Source organism: Sciurus vulgaris, assembly GCF_902686455.1.
Source record: "Sciurus vulgaris genome assembly, chromosome: 4".
NCBI lineage: Eukaryota > Metazoa > Chordata > Mammalia > Rodentia > Sciuridae > Sciurus > Sciurus vulgaris.
Genome location: NC_136464.1, coordinates 60417378 through 60440738, shown reverse-complemented (window position 1 = coordinate 60440738; position 23361 = coordinate 60417378). Strand labels below are relative to the sequence as shown.

General features: G+C 32.0%; 1 protein-coding gene across 3 annotated transcripts in view; it reads right to left on the bottom strand.

Moving 5' to 3' along the window:
* The window catches only part of CTNNA3 (catenin alpha 3), a 1874587-nt gene that overhangs the window by 584173 nt on the left and 1267053 nt on the right, over window positions 1-23361 (bottom strand). For all 3 annotated transcript variants that reach the window (XM_079135772.1, XM_079135773.1, XM_079135774.1), the window contains exon 11: window positions 23028-23184. In XM_079135772.1, the coding sequence (XP_078991898.1) occupies window positions 23028-23184 (157 nt within the window). The remainder of the gene's footprint in view (window positions 1-23027; window positions 23185-23361) is intronic.

Sequence of the window (23361 nt, the reverse complement as noted above, 5' to 3'; positions counted from 1 at the left end):
TGAATGAGCCTGGAGGACAATTATACCAAGTGAAATAAGACAGACACAGAAGGAAAATATTCATATGTGGAATCTAAAAAAGTAAAACTTACAGAAGCAGAGAGTAGAATGGTGGTTGCCAGGGCTGGTGAGTGAACTGGGGGAGATGGGCAGATGTTGGTCCATGATACAAACTTTGAGTTACAAAATGCACATGTTTGGAGGTATAAAGTATAGTATTTGTCATTATGCTATCATGAGAAGTATATTTAATAATGTAATATTTACTTGAAATGTGATAAGAGAGCAGATTAAATGCCTTCAAAATGCACACAAACACACAAAAAATGAAAACTATGGATGTAACAGATTTCTTTTTTCAGAGCTGGGATTGAACCCAGGGCTTCACACGTAGCAAGTGCTCTACTATTGAGTAACAACCCAAGTGCAGATACATTAGTTAATTTGACTATGGTAATCAGTTCTCAGTGTTGATGATCATAAAAATCATCCCATTGTACACCTTAAATATGCATAATTTATTATTTGTCAATTAAATATATTGGTGTGTTAATTATGCAGAATGGTATATTTTATTGTGGCATAATCACACATATATAAAAATATGGCTTGATATCTAAAAAATGCTTGATAATTTGATAATTTTTAGATAATATGATACCTAAATCTTTTTTCAATTTCTCACCTGTGGTTGAACAACTCAAACTATCCTTGCATGTTTAGCTTAGAAAACAAGAAACTCAAGTAATATTTAGGCTGTACTGAGAACTATCTAAAAGGAATTATTAGTAAATATTCTTTAAGAAGTTTGGTGACTGTCTCAAAATCCTCATGAAAATCTCCAGAAACATTTTACCCAGAATTAATAAGGTGTCATAATCCATCCTTATCCAGGATAGCCTCTGAGATCTGTGGGTAGATTATCACAGTCACCAATAATCAGATTGTGTAGTTTATTCTATAACTCTGACACAAAACTGTATTTTTAAAAGTCTCCCTCCAAGTTCTTTCACCCCCTCAAACATACTTATTATGCAAACATCTATTAACTAGTGATCACAAAAGCATTTGTATAAGCTCTTCTAAAACTTGATCAAATCACAGGTCTCTTTTGGAGTTTCTAAACCAGTGTATGATGAATTGCTTGAAGTGATAATAATATTCTGAATTTTTCCATACCTTTATATTTATCAAGAAGAACCTAGAAAGTTCATTACCTGCTTGGAAACAACATCATTTAAAAACCAAGTTTTGGTAGGTATTATGAATGAGCAAGGTCTATATTAATGATACTACAGCTAGTTCATAAACTTGAATTCTCCATTTTTTCCCAGTGAAGGACCAGTTCCAAATTCAATATAATAATTAACAAGTTACTTATTTCACCAATGAGAACTCATTTATTTTATTATACTAATTGTTACAGTCTTTGTTGTTGCTCAAAGATAATAATAATAAAATTGTTATTAGTAGCTCTGCTGGAGTGAATTTCCTGATTAGAATGTCAGTGTGAATTCACGATTAATAAAATGACTGTCCCTAAAGTATTGCATAGCTCACTCATGCTTAAATATCACAGTGCTTAAGCAGAAGTGTCTCAGATTATTATAGATATAAAAACAATAAAATACATTTAAAAATAACTATTTAATAAATTGTAGATGACCACTCACACAGGAAGAGGCAAATGAACCATCATCATTGGGGCTAGAGATATTTTTTAACTGGTTATGCCAAACTGGGGAGGGAGGAAAGCCAGGAAAGGAGTAGGAGCAGAATTAAGAAAACCTAAAAGAGATTTAAAACACTCACACAGAGTATATAATCTACAGAAGTTCTTTAGGTATGTCAAGGAACAGAAGGTAGACAAAGCATAATGGAGTACAGATCATTGGGAACTAAGCAAAGATCATGCTCAAAGGTGAAGAGAAGAGAGGTCTAATTCATCTTGGTTTATCCAGGATAAATTAATTTGATCTTTGGAGCAGATGTGCCAGATTGAATCAAAGAATGCTTCATATGCAGACTGCTCAATATTGCATTGACAAGCCAAGGTATATCACCTGTCAGAATTGACTGGAGTTCACCCAAGAGTTTGAAGAAATTCAGAGGTTAGGTTATCAAAGTTTTGCTCAGAAGCTAATAAACTATCTTCCTAAATAATCAATGAGACAACACAAAGGCAATGTCAATCTGTCCCATAAACAACTTATGAAAGAATTTCAATTGTTTTTCAAAATATTCTTTGAAAGAAAATATGTTAAGAACTAATTGAAGGGAAATTAACTCAGGTATTCTTTGTATTTTGACTAATGTAAAGAGGTAATGGAAGAAGAAATTATTAAGGGAGAAAAAGTAGTAAAAGCATAGAGTCAAAATAATCACTTATTTTATTTATTCCTCTCTATACTCCCTAACATTATATATACACATATACCCACAGAAAGAGAAAGAAAGTGAGAGAAAGCCAGAGAGCACACATTAAAATGAGACTTTCTACAGGAGGTCTTCCCCCTCCTGATGTTTTATGTGCACTTACTTATCTCATGGAAGTTAAGGACAAGTTGGTTGTACTGTGGTTCATTAACGCATATGACTAGATATTTCATGGAGCCAGAGCCTCTGAACCTGTGAGATTCTTGTTTAATGACTGGCATTTATAGTATTCTAGAGTAAGAGATTATGAATGTCAGATACAGGTCCAACCTGATCTAAAAGTTTAGAAAACATGGCTAAAATCCTTTAATTTAAAATCCAATACCGACAACATTCTGTGGGTATAAGGAATGCTGGTTTCTAATACTTGAGTAAACAACATTAGTGAAGGCATTTCACTGTAAGCATAAAGAAAACTAATTTTGATGGTTGCTGTCAAGTAGGATTAGAAAATGGATAATCACATCATTTACCACATTAACATGGGTAAATATGCATAATCCAATTCTGGACTATTTTTTGTGTTTTACTCTGTGGAATCTCTTTCCTTACTTTGGAGATGGACATGCCTTCTAAAATCTTTACCAGTTATATGATGTTTTTGTGATATTTATGGATTTATGTTATTTTCCCTACTAGAATATGAGTTACATTGTACTTCCTTATAATATTATTTTGCACAGAAAGTGAATCATGCTTATATAATATGTATTTCATGTTTTCAAGATAAAATTTTATAAGAAATATATGAGTAACCTTTAAAAATAAACATGATAAAGAGGATATAAATTTTTTTCACTTATTTACAATGTTTAAATCTTTTAAATCCAAAGAAGATAATTTTTTATCACATAAAAATAAAATTATTTCAGTATAACATAATCAATACATAGGTTAATTTTTCTATGATCACATATAATCTAAAACTGTAAACTTGATAATGAAGAATTCATATAAATACATGAACCATAGGAAAGTGGTTTATTACTGAGAAAGCAGGAAGTTTTTGGAGTATATCGGTGGCATCATTAGGGAAGTTCTCAAAGGTCAGTTCTCTCAAATTCAGTTTCTCTGCTCTTGTGAACTCAAGCGGAATGGCCAGAGGACATTAAATGTAAGTGAAATAGCATTTTCTAACAGAAGCACATGTGTAGTTCCTATGTTTTCTTTTTTCAGACTACGTATGAAGAAACATATCTTGCCTCTATAAGTGTGGATTTCTGAGTGACTACCACACAGATCGTTTGCTGGCTTGGAATGAAAAATGAACACAAAATACAGTGAGAGTAAACCTCCCATTTAGAGCAGTGGACATGTTTTACCGTTTGCTGCTAATCCATGGCCTATCCTGTCCTGCTTGATATAATTTCCCAAATCTTAAGTTGCTGATATTTTGAAATTCTTCATCCCTCTTGAGGACCTCAATAGGTAACAAAGAAAGGATGTCATTAAGGAGTTGTGGCAGGACCTTAGACCCCTAGAGACTGAATTATAGCTGTTCAAATTTTATCTATTTTATATATATAGTTCTTTCAATCTATGTCCTCTGCACCCTTTCACCCCCCACCCAATGTATACCAATACTGCCAGGGATATCTACTTAATTCCTATTTTAATGAGAATACTAACTTGAACACTATACTCTTACCCCATAATAGCTTCACTCATTTCATCATTCTATGAGTATTTGATAAAGATCATATAAAGATATACAATAGGACCTTTTAGTAAATTCAAGGATTAAAAGTTTTCCTTTCTTGTCCTTCAAAACCATGTAGTCTAGTTTTAATGGTTTATAAAATTTGTCAAGATATGTTGAGAGAAGGCTTCCTTTTAAGGAGAAAACTACTTAAAAAATTTATTTATATCCAAGGAGCATACAGAATTAGGTATAAGGACCTTTAATTTTAAAAATTAACCTGCTCTGAAATAAAGTTATATATACACTCATGGTAACTATGTACCATTTTCTTATCTCTGACATGAAATCCATTTTATTTAGGAATACTTTTTGTTTGCTTTTTTGATATATGAGCATTCCTAAATGGATTGGGGTAAAGCTTGCTTTTTGTATCCCCAAGAAGGCAAAAGGTATTACAATAAGGCCTCAAATGGCAGGCTAATTCCATAACAAGTAATTAAAGGGGTTAGAAAAGTTTTTCCCTCTGTTAGAATAGTAGCCTGTGTGAATTACAAAGGGCTATAGATAATCCTTCCTTTTCTACCCTTTAACCCACCATAGTATCAGGTCTGGTACCATTGGACAACTGTTAATTCCTAACTTTAGGCAAAGGACTGAAAACAGTATGGGTAAGAGCTGAATGATGCATGGTATTAGAACTATAGACAATTAATTATATATAAATATCGTGACCAAAAAAATGTAGAAGGAAAGAGATTCTAATTTAATTAACCTCCTAAAATAAGAGCCAAACACACAAAATTGGAAGGAAGTATGTAGTAAGTGTAATGTATAAAGCTGCTCTCCCACCCATCAGGTACAACTATTTTCCCTGCCTCCCAACCCCTTGTCAATCTGTGAACTTCCTCGTTAGCTATTGGTTCATCAGTCAGCTTGCAAGTATCCTTCTCTGATATTGGTCCCCTGTTAGCTCAGCGGAATTCAACTGCCATCTTTTTTCCCTTCCATCTGTCCTACTCACTTTTCTCTATCCTCCTGGCTTTCCACTCTCTCTAGCGTGCACCCTTTCTTTTCCTTTCCATTTTCCTCTCATTTTCTCTCTTACCCTGCAGGGAGACACCCTGTTACTTAATAAATTCCCTTATGTGATTTCCGTGTCCAGCGTGGTTTCCTGGGATTTCCTTACAGTAAGTACATGAGTGGCATGATGTTTGCTGTGAATGTCATTTCCTTTGTTTTCATTTAGTCTTATGAATGACTTACATCCATCAAGGCTAATTTTAATTTTTTTTCGAATGTTCCCTATTTAACCCATCAGAGATGGCTTTTATGGTCTCTTTGTTAATGCTGTAATCACTACACTATATTTATCTTTTAGTGGTTCACCAGTTGTTTCACTGGTATTAACTTTGTTTCCCTAAATAGAAATTGATTTGTTAATCAGTACTGCTATGAAACTACAGACTCCCATTTTCTACTTTTCTTAATATTTCTCACAAGAAAATCATGCCTATACTAATTATAAATCTTGTAAATCTCTGCACACCATCCTTTTCTATGTAATTCCCTTCATTTCTTAATTTAGTAAGCTAAACAGAAAAGAAAATACCATTACTGCAAGCAGCTTGACTCCTAGGAAATTCAACACTGTTTTTTTTCATTTTTTATGTGTTCATACATTGTTTAAACTTCTATTCTGGAAGTTTGCTGAAGTTCAGTAATTAATGATAATAACCACTTATGTTTTCCCTTTTTGTTTGTTTGTTTGTTTTTATACTGGAAAAATTTCCCTATAGTTTTCTGGCACTATTTTTATTTCCTTGGTTCCGTAAAAATAACTGAAAGTAGTTCTACATCAACATCTGCCAGTTCCTTCAGAATTCTGTGATGTGATTTGTCTAGCCTAGAGGCTTGTAGTAATTTAAAAGCAGCCAGGTACTTTTACTATACCACCAGTTGGGCTTTGGTCCCTTTAACCATAGTTTTTTTTTTTTTTTTTTTTTTTTTTTTACCACATCTAGTTTAAAGATCATTCTTTTTGATAGAAAAGGCAGAAGCAAAATAGGAATTGAATGGTTTCTGTGATTTTTTTTCTCAGTCATCTGATTTCTCACCATCTGTCCTAAGCGGTTGGGCTTATCCCTTTTCTGTTCTTCTTTGACATGAAAAGGGGATTTTATGACTTGCATTGAAAAAGGAATTGAAAACTACTGTGAACATAACCAAATTGAACTGAAAAGCACAGATCGTATCTAGGGAAATGTAGTGAGAATATTACTAATTGCTAGATCAAATTTACAAAGAACAAAGAGACAAGAATGAGGCAAGGAGACAAAATATTCTTGTGGAACAATTAAAAGATCAATGATGACATAATTATAAAACAAGAAATTAATGTTCTAACCAAAGCGTGTTTTCTCCTTCAATTAATGATAATTAAGTATGCTGTATTGTATAAAATAACTCTATAATATCAGTTGCATTTCTTTTGCAAAACCACAATGAAAGAAAAACCAAAGAGATGGATGGTTTGCAACAGGGCAATGTAATGACACTGTAATAGTCTTTGAAATCTATAGAACTATTGAAATCCTCCTAAACCTACATCCATCTCCCCTCCCCAACAAATATGCTCCAAAGGTTAAGAAAGTGGTAGTTTACATCTCCCTCTTCATTTAACTTTTTTGAAAGTTATAAATTTTTAAGCTTTCAACTCCACTTAGTACATTAAACTTTTTCTTGGGTTTTGGCTATAAATACTACACTATTATTAATCCAAAGGAGTCCTTCAACAAAGATCTGGGGACACAATTTGCTGCTCAATAGCATCTCTGAATATTAAATAAAACCAGAATAATTTAAACGACAGAAAATAACACTACCTTTTATTAAACCAATTGATGATTAAGGTAGCATGTAACAGATACTGTCAAATGTGTCTACTTACTAGTATATAAACACTTTAATACACTGACTATGGTTATATGTCATACACATAAACTGCTAGGGCTCAGGAATAGAAAATTATTTCTCATGTAGCCCATGAACTCTCAGAGTTTTTAATCCATCCTAATACCTTTGCAGTTGTAATCCAGTATCATGTTTTATTTAGAAAAGAAATAACTTTATTAATAAGAATCAGATTAAAGAATGCAAAGAAAGTTGATATTAGCATGTATTTGCAATAAACAAATATAGATACAACCCTGTAAGATAAAAGATTGAACTTAGTGTAACCAAAGGGACATTAATTTAAAGGGTCTATGCTAAGGGAAAAAATCAATTGGTTATGTATTTCATTTGGGTTTGGAGTTACAGAGATCAATGTAACAATCAATGACAAAGCTTTGAAGCCTCCATCTCACAAATCATTACCCAGCTAAAAAATTGTCTATGTAATTGGAAAATTCAGCTAAGTTTTATTGCAGAGGAAAGAAATGTAGACTGGAAGTCATTTGGTTTAGTTCATTTATAGAAACTGAATCCAACAGGTAATAATGACAGCAATCTAAGAAAATTTCCTAACAACTATATAGCATAGAGCAATAGATAAAAAGAGATCATTTTTAATATTATTTTCTATATCATTTTCACATTCTCCTTTGGTTACTTAGACATTCAGATAAGCAAACTATGTCATATATTGTGTATTTGCCTAATGAAAGTTTTCAGTAAAGTTTTAAGGAAAGAGATTTTAGTATTACCAACTCTACCTTGAAAATCATCCTATGAACCTTGGTTTTTTTTTTTTTAAATCCATGGAATAATCTAGTGGTTTAATGGAAGCATAAGTATATTTCTTAACTTGGTCATTAGCTAATGTAGTGTTCAAAAAAAAATAAAACAAAAATGTCCTAATAAAGCTATATTTTAAAATAAGAAATCTACATAAAGTATGACAATGAAGTATTTGCCCATTAAGGCAATGATCTTTATCTAATTACTATAATAATTAGAAAACAAATATGTAAATATTATAATATGATTCATACCATAATTAAGTCAGTCATTGGACAAACTAAATAATTATTACAGTATTACAGAGTTCAACAATTGTCAAAAATAAAAGCAGTTTTGGAGGACAATAAAGAAACAATGTTGGAAAAGACAGCAGGATTATTAAAGCTCAACTGCTTTTTATTTTTTTATTGATAAGGACCAAAGAGGGAATTGTCTTTGTGTTATACTTCACTGAAACAAAACATAATTTTAGTTGACAGTAAATGAACTGTGACTCAATTTAATGAACTTTATTGGGATAATATTGGATGCAAGGTCCTGTGCTACCAGGTCCTGTGCTACAAGGTCTGGAACATAGATGAATAATATCTATACTAGTTTGCTAGTGCTGACATACAGGGTAAAATAGTCTGGGTGACTTAGACAAGAGAAAGTTATTTTCTCACATTTCTAGAGGCTGAAATTCTGAGATTAAAGTGTTAACAGGATTTGTTTTTCCTGAGGCCTCTTTCTGTGGCTTGCATATGTCATCTCCCTGTGTCTCCATAAGCTCTCTGTTGTACACACGCCTTAAGTTCCTCTTCTTATGAGAACACCAGCCATACAGGAGTAGGTCTGATCCTATTACCTCATTTTAACTTAATTATCTCTTTAAAGACCCGACCTCCACATACAGTTACTTTCTAAGATATTTAGGATCAGGACTTCAATATATGAATTGGGGGTGAGGGACACAATTCAGCAAATAATAAAGATTTCCTGCCCTCAGGAATTTAAGAACAATAGGGAAGGAAACTAAACAATAATTAAAGTAAAAGAAAAAGTGATAAAATTTATAGTAAAAATTCAAAATGATGAGGGAGTATAGAAACAAACTAGATGATTAAAAAATAGTTGAAAGAACAAGGTGTTTTGGAAGGAAAGAATTTCAATAGATTGAGATGAATATGATAAGAAGAATAGGAAACAAAATGATCAGAGGAAGTACTGTATAAGGTTAATTTTTAAATTAATTATATTCTAACTGTACTTTGATGGGCAGAACATATTACATATTTAGGATGCTGAATACTATTTTATCACTGATAACTAAACAGCAAGAGAAAAATTATATATTATTCAGTTTTACAAGTAAAATATATCATAGGCTAATAATCAGACAAAATAATTCTCCACCATCTTCTAACATATCATTTACACTTGTGACATTTTTCAACAGAAATAGGACAGGGTGAATGTTGAACTGTACCAATCATAAACCAAAAGAAGACATAAGACATGGGTAATAAAAGTCTAATAGCAATTGGATTATTCTTATAGGATATCTATATATCAAAAAACTATGACTATAGTTCTTTGTTCTGAGGGTCAGTTCTAAAATTTAAGTGATACAACAGTATTTTAAATTCTTTCCTGTAATAAAGTGTCACTATCTGAGTAAAAAAAAAGTTAAAATGTGGTATTTTATTATCAGTGAGTACCACTGAAGTTTAGCTTCCCAATGCATTATTCTTAGTCCCATTAGATAAATACTATTTCTGACAAGAAAGAATATAAATTTTGATTGATTTTATTAAACAAACACCAAAAAAGAACAAGAGAATAGCAAAAAACCTACCAAACTGCCTTCTTTGTACTTCCAGATGTGAAAAGTATTGAACTTTCACAGAATAATAATGAACATGTACTTCCTTAAGAGTTCTTACATAAGTATCTCCGGAAGATAAACTGAATTTTTACTTACTACTTGAAAATTGTGACAATTCAAAGGTACTCAGCCTGGTAATATTAAAGTGGCAAAATACAGGATCTTCATTTTGTTAAGATCCATTTCTAAAAACAAACATTTTTCTCTAGCACTGTGAGAACAATCATTTAGGTTCATGCATGTTCATGTTAGACAAGTCATATAAGTCTCATATTTTGTATCATTTGTTAGTGCCTAATTAAGCAGTGAATTAAAAAAATAAAATTTAAGACATCAGATTTTGCATTAGGAAATAACAATCTTGGCATGTAAACCTTTAGCACTGTAGGAAATTAGCTTCATCTTTTACATTGATGAAAGGTGCAGAATGATCATTCTGTGCAATTATGTGGTTAGGGTAATAAGCCTTGATTTGGAGGCAGTACTGTATCAAAAAGAAAATCACTTTGCATAGCTAGGCTCAATTTTTGCACTCTGCTTAGTATAGTTATGTTACATATACTTTCCACTTTTTCTCTAAAGCCTGTACCAAGTGGCTCTGAAATGTAAACCGAGTAAACTCTGCTCTCAATCACTTTTGGAGGATACTGCTAGAGAAGTGAGAGTTTAAATAAAACAGACTTAATTAAACAAAAGTTTATTATACATCTGCAGTATACCAAACACTGTGAAAAGCACTACAATGAAGTTAAACCTAATAATCTGCATGAAGCCACAGCTGTCAGTTGCTTCTCTTTCTTTGACTTCTTTTTTCACTTATCTGATATTTGCAATAGTTTTTCTCCCCCTTCCCTTTCATTGAAATTTCCTTCCAAAATCTCACTAAATTCTACTGGGAGGGGAAAGGTCTCATTTTATCACTCAAACCATATTCAATCCACATCAAAAGAATTTTTACTTTGTCTTATCATCATACAAAATTATCTAAATTCATATGAATAAACAGCCAAAGATGTATGAAGGAATATACTTCAACTTTTGTTAATTATTTGATTCAACAGTTGAATGAGTAACAAATCAGAAATTTGGCTTTAAGAGTTAAGTATTGGTTTATTTAGGAATACTCCACATGGAAAAATCTCAGAATCATGGTCTATCCATGACCTGCATATATATTTTTTTAATTTTTAAATTTTATTTGTTCTAATTAGTTGTACATGACAGTAGAATGCATTATACATTTTGATAGATCATATATAAATAGAATATAATCTCTCATTTTTCTGATTATACATATTGCAGGATCACATCAGTCATGCAGTCATATAGGTACATGAGGTAATAATGTGTTTCACTCTACTATCCTTCCTTCCCCCACATACTTTCTGCTCCCTTCACTCTCCTCTACCTAATACAAAGTAACTCTACTCTTCCCAATCCCCCACCTCCCTTATTGTGAATAAGCTTCTGCATATCAGAGAAAACATTTGGCCTTAAGATTTTTGGGTTTGGATTATTTCACTCAGCATGATATTCTCTAACTCCATCCATTTACCAGCAAATGCCAGAATTTCATTCTTCTTTAAAGCTGAGTAATATTCCATCATGTGTGTGTGTGTATATATATATATATGTATATATATATATAGAGAGAGAGTGTATATATATCAGTCACATTTTCTTTATCCATTCATCTGTTGAAGGGCATCTAGGTTGGTTCCATAGCTTAGCTATTGTGAATTGAGCTGCTATAAACATTGATGTGGCTCTGTCACTGTAGTATGATGATTTTAAGTCCTTTGTCCTTTGGGTAAAAACCAAGGAGTGAGATAACTGGGTCAAATGGTGGTTCCAGTCATAGTTTTCTGAGGAATCTATTGCTTTCCACAATGGTTACACCATTTTGCATTCCCACCAGCAATGTATGAGTGTGCCTTTTTCCCCACATTCTTGCCAACACTTATTTTTGTTTGTATTCTTGATAATTGCCATTCTAATTGGAGTGAGATGAAATCTTAGAGTAATTTTGATTTGCATTTCTCTAATTGCTAGAGATGTTAAACATTTTTCATGTATTTGTTGATAGATTATACATCTTCTTCTGTGAAGTGTCTGTTCAGTTCCTTATCCCATTTATTGATTGGGATATTTGTTTTTTTGGTGTTAAGTTTTTTGAGTTTTTTATATATCCTAGAGACTAATGCTTTATCTGCAGTGCATGTGGGAAAGATTTTCTTACAATTTGTAGGCTCTCTCTTCACATTATTTATTCTTTTGCTGAAAAGAAGCTTGATCTCTAAATTTTGACATTAGAAATGGAGGCAGAAAGTAATTTCAGAGGAAAAACACCTTGATATTAGCTTAAATTCAATGATCAAAAACTGGCTTATGGAATTTTAAATAACTACAACCAGTGTAAGAAGAAAAAGTTAAGTCACAAGATTATTTCTGCCTCACAATATGTCCCACGTATACAGATAAAGTGTATTTATTATTATTATTATTATTATTATTAAAGCATAAATCACCAAGATAGTAAATGCAAATTTGTAGGCAGATATCAAGTGATAGCATCGAAATTTAATGTTTTTAAATTTCATAATTTGATACATAAAAGTACATATTTTTAAAATTCCTCCCATGAATATTTTTCACATATAGTATTAGAACTATATCCAATAAACTAAATTTCATTTGTGCCTAAAATTCTTTGAAGTTGAATAAACGTTATGGGGAGTTGTGTGCCAGTGGGTTTGAATGTTACTGAATATTTGAAAATCAATATAAAACAATTAAGTGCTAGATTTTGGGGATGTAAAGTATATTGATTTTTCATTTAGAATTTTGATAGTCATATTCTGCAATTGCCATATGACAGTTCTTACACCTGACTTATGAAAATTTGAACATCTCAAAGCACCTGATTCTCCATAAGAAAATCTGAAGGGAATAAAAGAACTTGCAAAATTATTAAATGAATGAAAGGTGTTAACTTACTTGTAAATTCCTGTTGACTTTACGTTATAAAACATTGTTATAGAGTACCAGATTGAAATTATTAGTATAAATCTCTAATTATCATAGAGATGAACTAAACAATATTTAATGGACATGAATTATGATTTGTACCTTATTTGAATTGTGAGGTAAGTTCCTATAATAAGCTACTAAATGCCAACATGTGAAATGGTGGTCACAAATTCAAGTAAAAATTTAAAAGTGTGAGATTCCAAAAAATGACTGCACTACAATTACTTTGCTGATAGAAAGATAGCCCATGGTGCCTTTTCCAGCATAACATATTTTACCACACTGTAACTGCCATGTGAGGATTTGTTTTTCTCTTTAGATTATAGAACCCTTGTGAGTAAGTCCCCTTAGCCTCATTTACCATCGAATTTCTGGAGTGAAAGTGACTGCTCAATAAGTATTTGTTTATTGACATAATAAACAACTTGTCAATACTAAAGTGTTAATTGGATGCTGACTGCAAGGACATTCATTCCCACATTACTTATGATCAAGAGTCCTCTGAAGTTAGTACCAAAGAATATAATTTAAATCTTGTCATGTTCCTGTGAGAAACTTTTCAGCCTTAGCTATGAGTTTTCATACACCCAAAGTGAGACTATGCTATTGCCTGAGGGAGATTCTGCTTATTTTGATGCTCTATATCTCCTAATCCAATAGAAGGAAAATGTCTGTCATGCAGATTTGCCTATCAGGAGGCAAGGGCTTTCATCAAAATCCTTAGTAAAGGGAAAATTGTAAAATCCTGGGAAAGGTTACACAAGAGACATCAATTATACATGTAATAGCAAGTGGGAGAAAAGTTAAGATTTAGTAGAGTTTCATGGTAAGACTGCATTGTTTATTATTCTGCAAACTCTTAATCTTTTATTGGTGCTTGAAATATTTCAGAATAAAAATAGTTTACAAGATCTAGCCATCATATCCTCACCCTCACCCACAAAACAAAGATGAAAAATATTATTCCAGGAGTGTATGGCTTGAGTGTTAAAGGTTTAGACATCTTTCACCTTCACAAAGCATTTTCTTAAATTTATTATTGACATAGGTGGTTGAATCCAAGAATATCAGATGATCACAACTCTTTGGTGAGTTTTAGGAGCTTACAAGGGTTGGTATGGGGTGATTTCTCGATTCCCCTTACTTCTAAGCACTATAATTTGGTTAATATAAAGGCTTAAGAAGAGATTAGAATATAACACAACATACAAGATAATCTATCAGTCTCACTAATAATGGATGCTGTTTTATTTTCTATTCTGATATCATTTTTAAAGCATTACAAATAAGGTCCCATACATATTTTTTCTCATTATCATCTATCTCCAGAGGTAGTACATATTTGGTATGGTTGGCATGTATGGCATCCTACTGTTTACATCACTCTACAACTTGCTTGTCCACTTGACATTTCTTTTTAAAATCTGTCGTTCTAATGTGTGAAACACATTGATTTGTCCTAATAACTGTGTGTGTTATCATTTATTCATTCTGGTATTGATTTTTAAAATTCCATAATGATCATGCTTGTTCAATTTTTTTATGTGTATATGCACAAATTTCTCCAATATACCTAGAGGGGGATTTGTAGCAAAATAACCCAGGTACCAAATATTGCTATTTTAATCATCACAGAGATTATATCAATTTACACTCCCAAAAGCAGAATGTAAAAATTCTTTTAGTGCATCTTATCTAACAATTAGCATTGTCAGAATTATTTTTTTTTTGACATTTGGCAGTTATGCATCATAGTTCTCGAGATAACTCTTCAATTATTTTGGTAAAAATTCTAGCATACTATTTGAGTAGAGTTAATGAAGGTGTTCACTAAAAAGAATTATTTTTCTAATACCTAGTTGAGATTTTTTTTTTTTTTTTTTGTACTAGGGATTGAGCCCAGGGTACTTGACCACTGAGCCATATCCCCAGCCTTTGTATTTTATATAGAGACAGGGTCTTACTGAGTTGCTTAGCACCTCACTTTTGCTGAGGCTGGCTTTGAACTCAGGATCCTCCTGCCTCAGCCTTGGGAGCCATTGGGATTACAGGTGTGTGCCAGTGCACCAGCCCTAGTTTAGATTTTAATAAAGACCTATGAATGTCTGCCCTAGGCTCTATTCAAAGCACTTTAAATATATAATTTTATTTACTTCTTATAATCATACAGAACGTGAGCTCTAAGAGTGCAGGGAATTGTCTATTTTCTTGACTGTTCTATTTCTAAGAACTTAAAATAGTTCAATTACTTTGTAGGACCTCAAGTATTTGTTAGATGAAAGAATGTGAGAATGAATAAATGATACAATTACTAATATATTGAAGAAGGACATTTAGTGAGTCAGAAAGTTCCTGCATCAGCCTCCTGAGTAGCTGAGATTACACATTTACTCCCAAATCCACTATCTTCACATCTAATTTATGTATTACTTTAGTGGTGAAATTTGGTAAGAATTATATGCACTTTATTAGCATGTAATTATTTTTATTTATTGCTTAGATATTTATTTTTATTGACAAATTTGAATATATTTGATATACAACATGATATTTTGAAATATACATACATTATGAATGCTGAAGTGAAGCTTCTCAATATACATTACCTTACACACTTATTTATTTTGTGGTGACAATTCTTAAAATCTGTTTTCTCAGCAAATTTCCTACATATACAATATATTGTGGTTAACAAGAGTCACCAATATTGTATAACAGGGCTCTTTGAACTTATTCCACGTAACTTCAGCCATCTTCCCAAACCTCTGAATTCTCCAGCCCGTGGTAACTACCATTCTACTCTCTGCCTTTTTGAGTTTCACTTTTTAGAAAAATGCAATTCTTTGCTGCACTTTTCAAATATATATGTAAATTTTTCATAGCACATGCTCCAGAGCCACTCTGTATATAATGGTTACTACTGCTTAAAATTTCCTTAAAGAGTAAAAATATTCAAATCTGACTGATTCTGACAGAGTCAAAAAATGACTTCAAATTATGATTTTCAACAGATCTAATTCATAATATTCAAACAACAGTCCTGTTGAATACCTACTTTTCATTCAAATGAGATCATCTTGAGTGAAATTGCATGTTAATACATGGAATTATGTGTAATAAATTCCAGTTCACATGCCCAAACTACTTTTCAGTCATATAAGTACAGGTGTAATTCAAAATGTAATTACTAATAGAGAAATAATGGATTACTTGGGGGAGCTTATTCAATCATTTTTGAGTGCACACTTTCTCCCTGTCTTATACCATGACCTATATAAAGCTATGTGTACAACTTCTGTGCAGTCTTTGCAATTAATCGTATACCATCACATGAAAAATAATCGCAGAGGATGCAAGGATAAAACCTTATATCTATGATAAGACAGTTTTTTAATTTATTTTTAAAGCCAATGCCATAAAAGGCACTTGCTACAAATCATCCTGATTAGGAAGAGCTTCTTTTTGTGGTAGAAAGAAAGCTGGTTTTATAGTTTAGATCTGGAATGTCCCTTAAAGGCTCAGGTATTGAAGGTTTGTTCCCAATTCAGCAGTGCTCTGGCTTCATTGGTGGACTAATCCACTGATGGATTCAAAACTGAATGGGGCTATTGTGAGGTGGTGGAAACACAGGGGATGGAACCTAATTCAAGGAGTGAGTTCAGTTCTTGTGCGTATGCCATTGGGGACTCTCTTTTATCCCCAACCTCTTTTTATCTCTTTCTACTTCCTGGCCAGCATGAGATGAGCAGCATTGCTCCATCATGCTCTTCCACCATGCTCTACTGTCTCACTACAGGTCCATAAACAATGGATCCAGCTGAGAATGGACTGAAACCCCTAAAACTGTGATCCAAAATAAATCTTGCCTCCTTTAAATTGATTTTCTTATGCACTTTGTCATAGTGACGAAAAGTTGACTGACATACCTGGGTTATTTTACCTCACCTAGGGTTCCATTATCAGACAGACCTTCCCCTTGTACATTTTAATGTGTCATTCATGTACTTTGATTTTCTTTGGAAGTAGAGTGGAGAAAGCAGAACATATGTTTTATATTATATGACTTTATTTTCACTTCTAAGAGCCATATTAACATTATATGACCTATTTCCACAATTAAGATTTATGGCTCCTGGAGTTAGTATTCTAAAGCCTAATGTAGTCTATGATACTACTATTTAAAATTTTAGATGGCTTATAATTCCTACAAAAGTTCAGAGCACTAAATAACCAGATGTAGTCTATTCTTTTGTTATAATGTCCAACTTGCTGTTCCACAAATCCACCAGGCACTTTCAAATATTTTCTCTCTTTATGGGATGCTTTTCAAATGTCTTCAAGATTCAATTCAACAATTCAGTTAAATAGCTTTCCCTTTAAAAACACTTCCCTCAATACCTTGATACTGCAGCAAAATGAATTGCATAGGATTTGTTTCTATGACTCTTGTGTTTCTTTAGAATATCATTTGTGCATGCTAGGTTGCAAATTCACTGAAAGAAAATTTTGTCTTTCCTTTTCTATACCCTCTTCCATTTTTAGAACACTAAATTGCACATAGTAAATACACAAATTTTCTTTCATCAAAATTAATTTTACCAGGATATAATTAAAAATCTCATGTTTAAAAGAATATATCTATGTTGCCTTTAATCTAATTTAAACTTTCACTTAGGTATAGTTTGAAAATAATGTACAAGTGCAAAGCAAAGTCAAAAAGTAATGTATAGGTGCTTGGTAATATGATTCATCCTTGCATAAAAATATACTATATTGGTCATGTTTTAATTCCAACCCCTACTCAATAAATGTTATACTAAGATTTAACAGTACTTACTTTGTAAAAAATTAATCTAAGATTTTGATTTTACTAATATTTATAATTTATTTATTTAGTATTAACTTATGAAAGAATATTGGAAACATATTTATTTTAATTTTGTTTGGTCGAATGATCTAGATTGTAACTTACAGAAGCTAAAGATCATATTTACTAAGATGTCATGAACAAAGAAGACTGTTAGTGCATTTTCGATTGCAGTGTCAGATTCATCTTTTTGTTACTATGTCAATGTCTTAGAACATTGTGGTCATTAAGGCTGAAAGTTACTTTTCATTATTTAAAGGTTTTTTCAAAAGATTAATTCCAAGACTTAACATGCTTACTAAAATCATAAGACATAAACTCTGAAAAATTAATGTTGACATGGAATTAAAAATGGGAATAAATACTAGTATTCATTCAGCAAATACCTATTAAGAGACTTCAAGAAAACAAGCAGCAGGCTCATTTAGGAAGATTCTATTCAAGTAAAAAATGGCCACCAGAGTGTTAACAGTGGATATAAGATAAACTGGATATATTTAAGTTAAATTAGGATGTAGAATTAAGGGGATCTTCAAGTACCCTTTAATAATATCACTTGCTAAGTCAGTAAGATGTTATTTCCAAGAACTCATTTTGCAATAAGGGAACAGAAGTGCTAATTCTAATCAATAAGTGGTCAATCTTTGTTTCAGAAAATTCTAAACCATTATCAGTGGTTTCCTCCATTCCTCAGGGGTCCTTTCTGTTCAAGAATTCCCATTGACACAACTTACATGCAAATTATTTCCTCCACCAACTTTTACCCATTTGTCAATGTCTTTCAGTCTGCTATTCATCAGACTTAGCACTTAACAATTGAGCAACAAATATTTAATGAATGAATAAGGTAATGAAAGAAAGACTGCTTCTTCACAAACTCACATATTTATTCAGGTCTTAGAAATTGTTGAATAATTCTTATGGTTCAAATCATTCCCCCTTTCTATCAAAGTTTATAGCTCACTATAAGTTCAATTCATTTAATAGTTCAAAAAGCATTTAAACAGAGATATCAATGTTTATATGTTCTCATATAAATAACTAATATTGGTAATTCCAGGCACTATATCAGGCAGATAAGAAAAAGTTTCTTAAATCTCATCCCATCTCTTCCTTTTTCTATATACAGGACAGATCCCAATGTGGTCGAAGAATCTTCAGAGAAGTAATTTCTAAAATATGTTTTGTTATATGCATTTTCAGAGAATGATAAAAGGCATAATAAATGGTGTGAGGAAAAATCCTGTTGTCAATGATGACAAGAAGTTGGGGACAAATGCATTTGTAAGAATTTTTCTATTTCAAGAAGACACTGATACTGTTCCATAAATAACATTAAATTGAAAAACACTTCGTTGGATAATTTATTTTCAGATAATATAACTTGTGGAACATCATTTTGCTTTTGGAAATGGTATTTTGGTTCATCGTTGAATTTTATTTTTACATGTAAAATTTTAACATATCTAATAAATTTATGAGAAGGCTATATTCCTTAAGGTTTACAAAAAACTATACTTAGGTTTAGACTTCACTGTGTATATCAGGAAACAAAATAGCCCAAATACCACTTCTGAAAATAAGTATCTTGACTTCTATATCATGAGAAAGTTGGTGCTGGTATAAACATGATTTTAAAATCATCAATTCTAGTTCCATATTTAGAACAGCAGTAAATTAAGTGAAGATATGTGACATTATATATACCCGTACTTCAAGAGCTATAGTTAATATTGGATCATCTCTAAAACATGATAAGAAGCAAACTTATTAACCACATGTGATTTCTATCTGTGCTAATGACAATAAAATAGTTTGAAATCCAATAATCCTTTCAATGTGTTTAGATTTTAACTTTAATTCATATTTTTAATGTGGAGAGCTGATATTTTAAGAATCCACAGTTTTCAAAACTGATTCAGGAGAAAATGGGTATCTTTTCAGGACTCCAATTCTTATTTCATATAAAAAAATAAAAAGAACCAAACATTATTATTGTCTGCTGAAAAAAATGCCCAAGAAAAAGGAGAAATGTATATAAAAATTTTGTAAGAATACTTTTCCATTGGTAATTCACAATTCAAATCTGTAAACTAGCTTGTTGATTAATCTACTTTACAATAAGATGGAGTAGGAGTATGAATAAAACAGCATTTCTCCCTAAAAATCATCCTAAAGGCATATTAGAGAATTCATTCAACTGTTAGAAAGACATGAAGCTTTTTCTAAGAAAAATCTGTCCCGTATACAAGCTGCCAGATTGTGACAGCCCTCATCATAGCTATATGAACCATGATTAGCCGTCAGAAAAAAATGTGACCCATCTATTGATTGGCCTGCGATCTTCAACCCAGCACTTCTCCTTCAGTACTAAGATATACAGGGTTGGTTAGTTTCTTTCCTATTTATTTGACTGGAAAATGCTGAGAGAAGATGCTATCATCTGTGGGAACAGATGCTAAAAATTATAATGCTTCAAGAAGAATCACTGGAGTCCTTGCTAAACTAAGGCAATGCATGTTTATGAAGGCACAGGAATGAGAGCCATGGAAACCACTCAGTGTTTTGGGCAAAAATGTTTGGATATCTATTGAATAACACTTCCTTCCTTCCTTTCCTTCTTTCCTTCCTTCCTCCCTCCCTCCTTTACTTCCTTCTTTCCTTTCCTTCTTTCCTTCCTTCCTTCCTTCCTTCCTTCCTTCCTTCCTTCCTTCTTTCCTTCCTTCCTTCCTTCCTTCCTTCTTTCCTTCCTTCTTTATTTTTGCTTTTTTTATCTTTGCTAATAAAACTATGATTTCAATTGTGTAGTGACTAGTCATAAATATTAAATTATGACTGGCCTAAGTCCAGTGTTTGTTAGAACTTATTTATACTAGCTCATAAGAACTTGTTCTATGCATTTCTTACCAACTCAGAGTGACATTGCATTGGTTACTTGAATCCTGTCACAAAAATCAATAAGTGCTACCTATTTGGACTACCACTTCTTCTGTCCACCATCCCTTGCTAAATCTGCTGTTAATAATTTATCAGCACTCCCTAAAATTGCCATGGAAATTTCATTTCCTTTTGTCAGTGACTGGTTTTAGTGGACAAGGGATCAAGTTCTGTCCTATACCAAGTAAGAGCTACTGATGGCTTGCATCTGGGAAAGATTTTTGCCTTGATAAATTGAAGTGGCATGGTATCTTCTCCTCCTGTTTTAGATGGTATCCTGTAATGCTTTGAGATTGAATGCTTTAAGATGCAAGTGTGAGGAAAGGGCAACACAATCCAGAGAAGTCTGCATATATCATTAATAATAATGAAACACTACCCAAAGTACAGAACAGTGGGGAGCAATCTACCCTAGATATAGAAAAAAATAGGGTGCACTATATGTAGAGAATTTAAAAATAATAATGAAACATATTAACAATCCATTTATTGTTATGATCCTGTTCTGACAATTCTAAATATGTTAACAATTAGACATCCCTCTCCCCTGCACAAATAGTGGACTATTCCTATCTAAATCTTCTGGCATACGAAGGACAGTAAACCTAAAACCTATTATGTCAAACATCCAGTTATGTTAAGTAAATGAAAGTTTTTGTAATTAAAGGAACCTGTAGAAGAGTATTCTGTTGCTTGTAGACAAAATATTCTGAATTACTGAAGTTGTCCATAGAAAGGAACAGACCCAGAAAGCTGCTGGGTCAGGTTAATCCGGCACTAAATGCAATATCTATGAGCTCCTGCTTTGAGGACTCAGGAGGTTCTTGGATCTCTGGCCTCCCACAGCTGTAATTATGCAAGCCCTGGCAAATTACAGTTCTTCTTGCTGTCCAGAGGTTTCTCCTTATGTACTGCGACTGCATTACCATAGCAAATTGCCTGTACATTGATTAGTATGAGTAGGTTCCTTTGACTTGTAACCAAAAGAACTAACTAAAAATCAGAATGTAGCATTCAACAATTAAATTATGAAAGCTGATCCAATATAATACATTGCAATGTCTATACAAGAGAAATAGTAAATAAACAAAAATATGCCTAACATAAAATTCTTTATAATAATTTAATTGAAGTGATAATTTATCTAAATGCTAGAAAAAGAGATAAATAGATGCATTTTAGAACAATATACAGTGATACAGAAATGTGATACCAAACATTATGTGGGAAAAGGTGAATAATTTATATGAATGCACATATTTGACATGATACAAACATTTGAAAATAAAATATATGTATGTAGAAAATGGTGGATAAAAATAATATCAGATATCATTGGTTGTTATTTCCTCAAGAGTGAGATCAAGATGTATTAATATTCTCTCCCATACATTATCTATTTTTTCAAAGGTTTTAATTTAACTAAAAACAATTTGCATACATTTCTGTTTTGTTAATATATCATAAAATAAGGTTTTTGGAACTATTGTTCAAGATGAGTCTATATATATATATATATATATATATAAAAGATATATATGTACTTTGCTCAATTCATTATATGTATGTATATATAATTCTAATTTTATATATGTATATATAATATGTATATATATAATGTGTTGAGCAAATTAGAATGATACACATTGGAAAAGTTTCTAAAATCAAAATAGATATTCATGAGAATTTGTATTTCATAAAAGGAGAATATTAACACATTCCAAGAATTATCCACTCACAAATTAAATAAATAAATTATATATCTATAATTATTTGCATCTATTTAATAAATATATAAATAAATACATATAAGTTAGTTTATTTTAAGGAAAAGGGAATAACAAAAGTCTAAAATGTCTTTAGGTTTTTCCTATATAATCAAAACTTGAGTTCTGCTCCTGAGGCGTTGGTTTTCTGAGAGTGTTTTCACCACCTGTGGCATCCTGGTTTACTCTATGATGGGACAGCCTTCAGGGCTTTTTATAGAGTCTCAATCCCATCTGTTACTGATGTAGTTTCATGTTGAGACTCATTTCTTCTATTCTTGAGATTAGCACTATCAAATACCTATACTAGAACTTGAACTACCACATTGCATCTCAAATCAATCAAACGTTTTCCTGTTAATTCTTATTTTTTCCTGAGTAGAAAAAATGGTTGGAAAAGAAGTGTAGATATAGGACATTAAAATGTTTTAAACGTATTGGGATGGGGGTGATGATGATTTAGTAAAGACAGGAAAGACCTAAGCTCCTATTTTCTATTGTGCTTTGCCCAGGAGTTTCTTTTAAAAATGCTGTGTAAATTGTCAAACCATGAAGCACAAGGCTTGTATTCCCCAAGTAGATCACTAATGACACACTTGCTGCTGCTACATAGTCACACACATGTCCAGAAAGCTCATTAATAAAACTCCTTATATTGCATAAAATTAATTATATTCAGTATTATACAATTTCAAAACATTGACAAGAGTTAATGCATAAATTAAAAGATCAAAACCATACCGGATACAGCAAGGAAGTCATCAATGCTTGTAATATCATCTACAGCTTCAGTGAGGACATGTATATAGTTCTCCCACGTGTGTTTGTACATTTCCATGGTGTTTTTGACCACTTGACTTTTGGGTCTTGCCGCCAAAGCAAGTGCAGCATTAATAATCTGAAAAGAAAATACAATATTCATAAAGTTATTTCTTTAGAAACAGTTACTATTGTGCAGATGACAGTTATTCTTTTTTAAAAAAAATAAGATATATTCATCCTCATCAAGGTAAAAAATAAAATGACTTATGTGTAATTTCCTCTTTGTTTTTGATAACAAGTTTATTTTGACCAT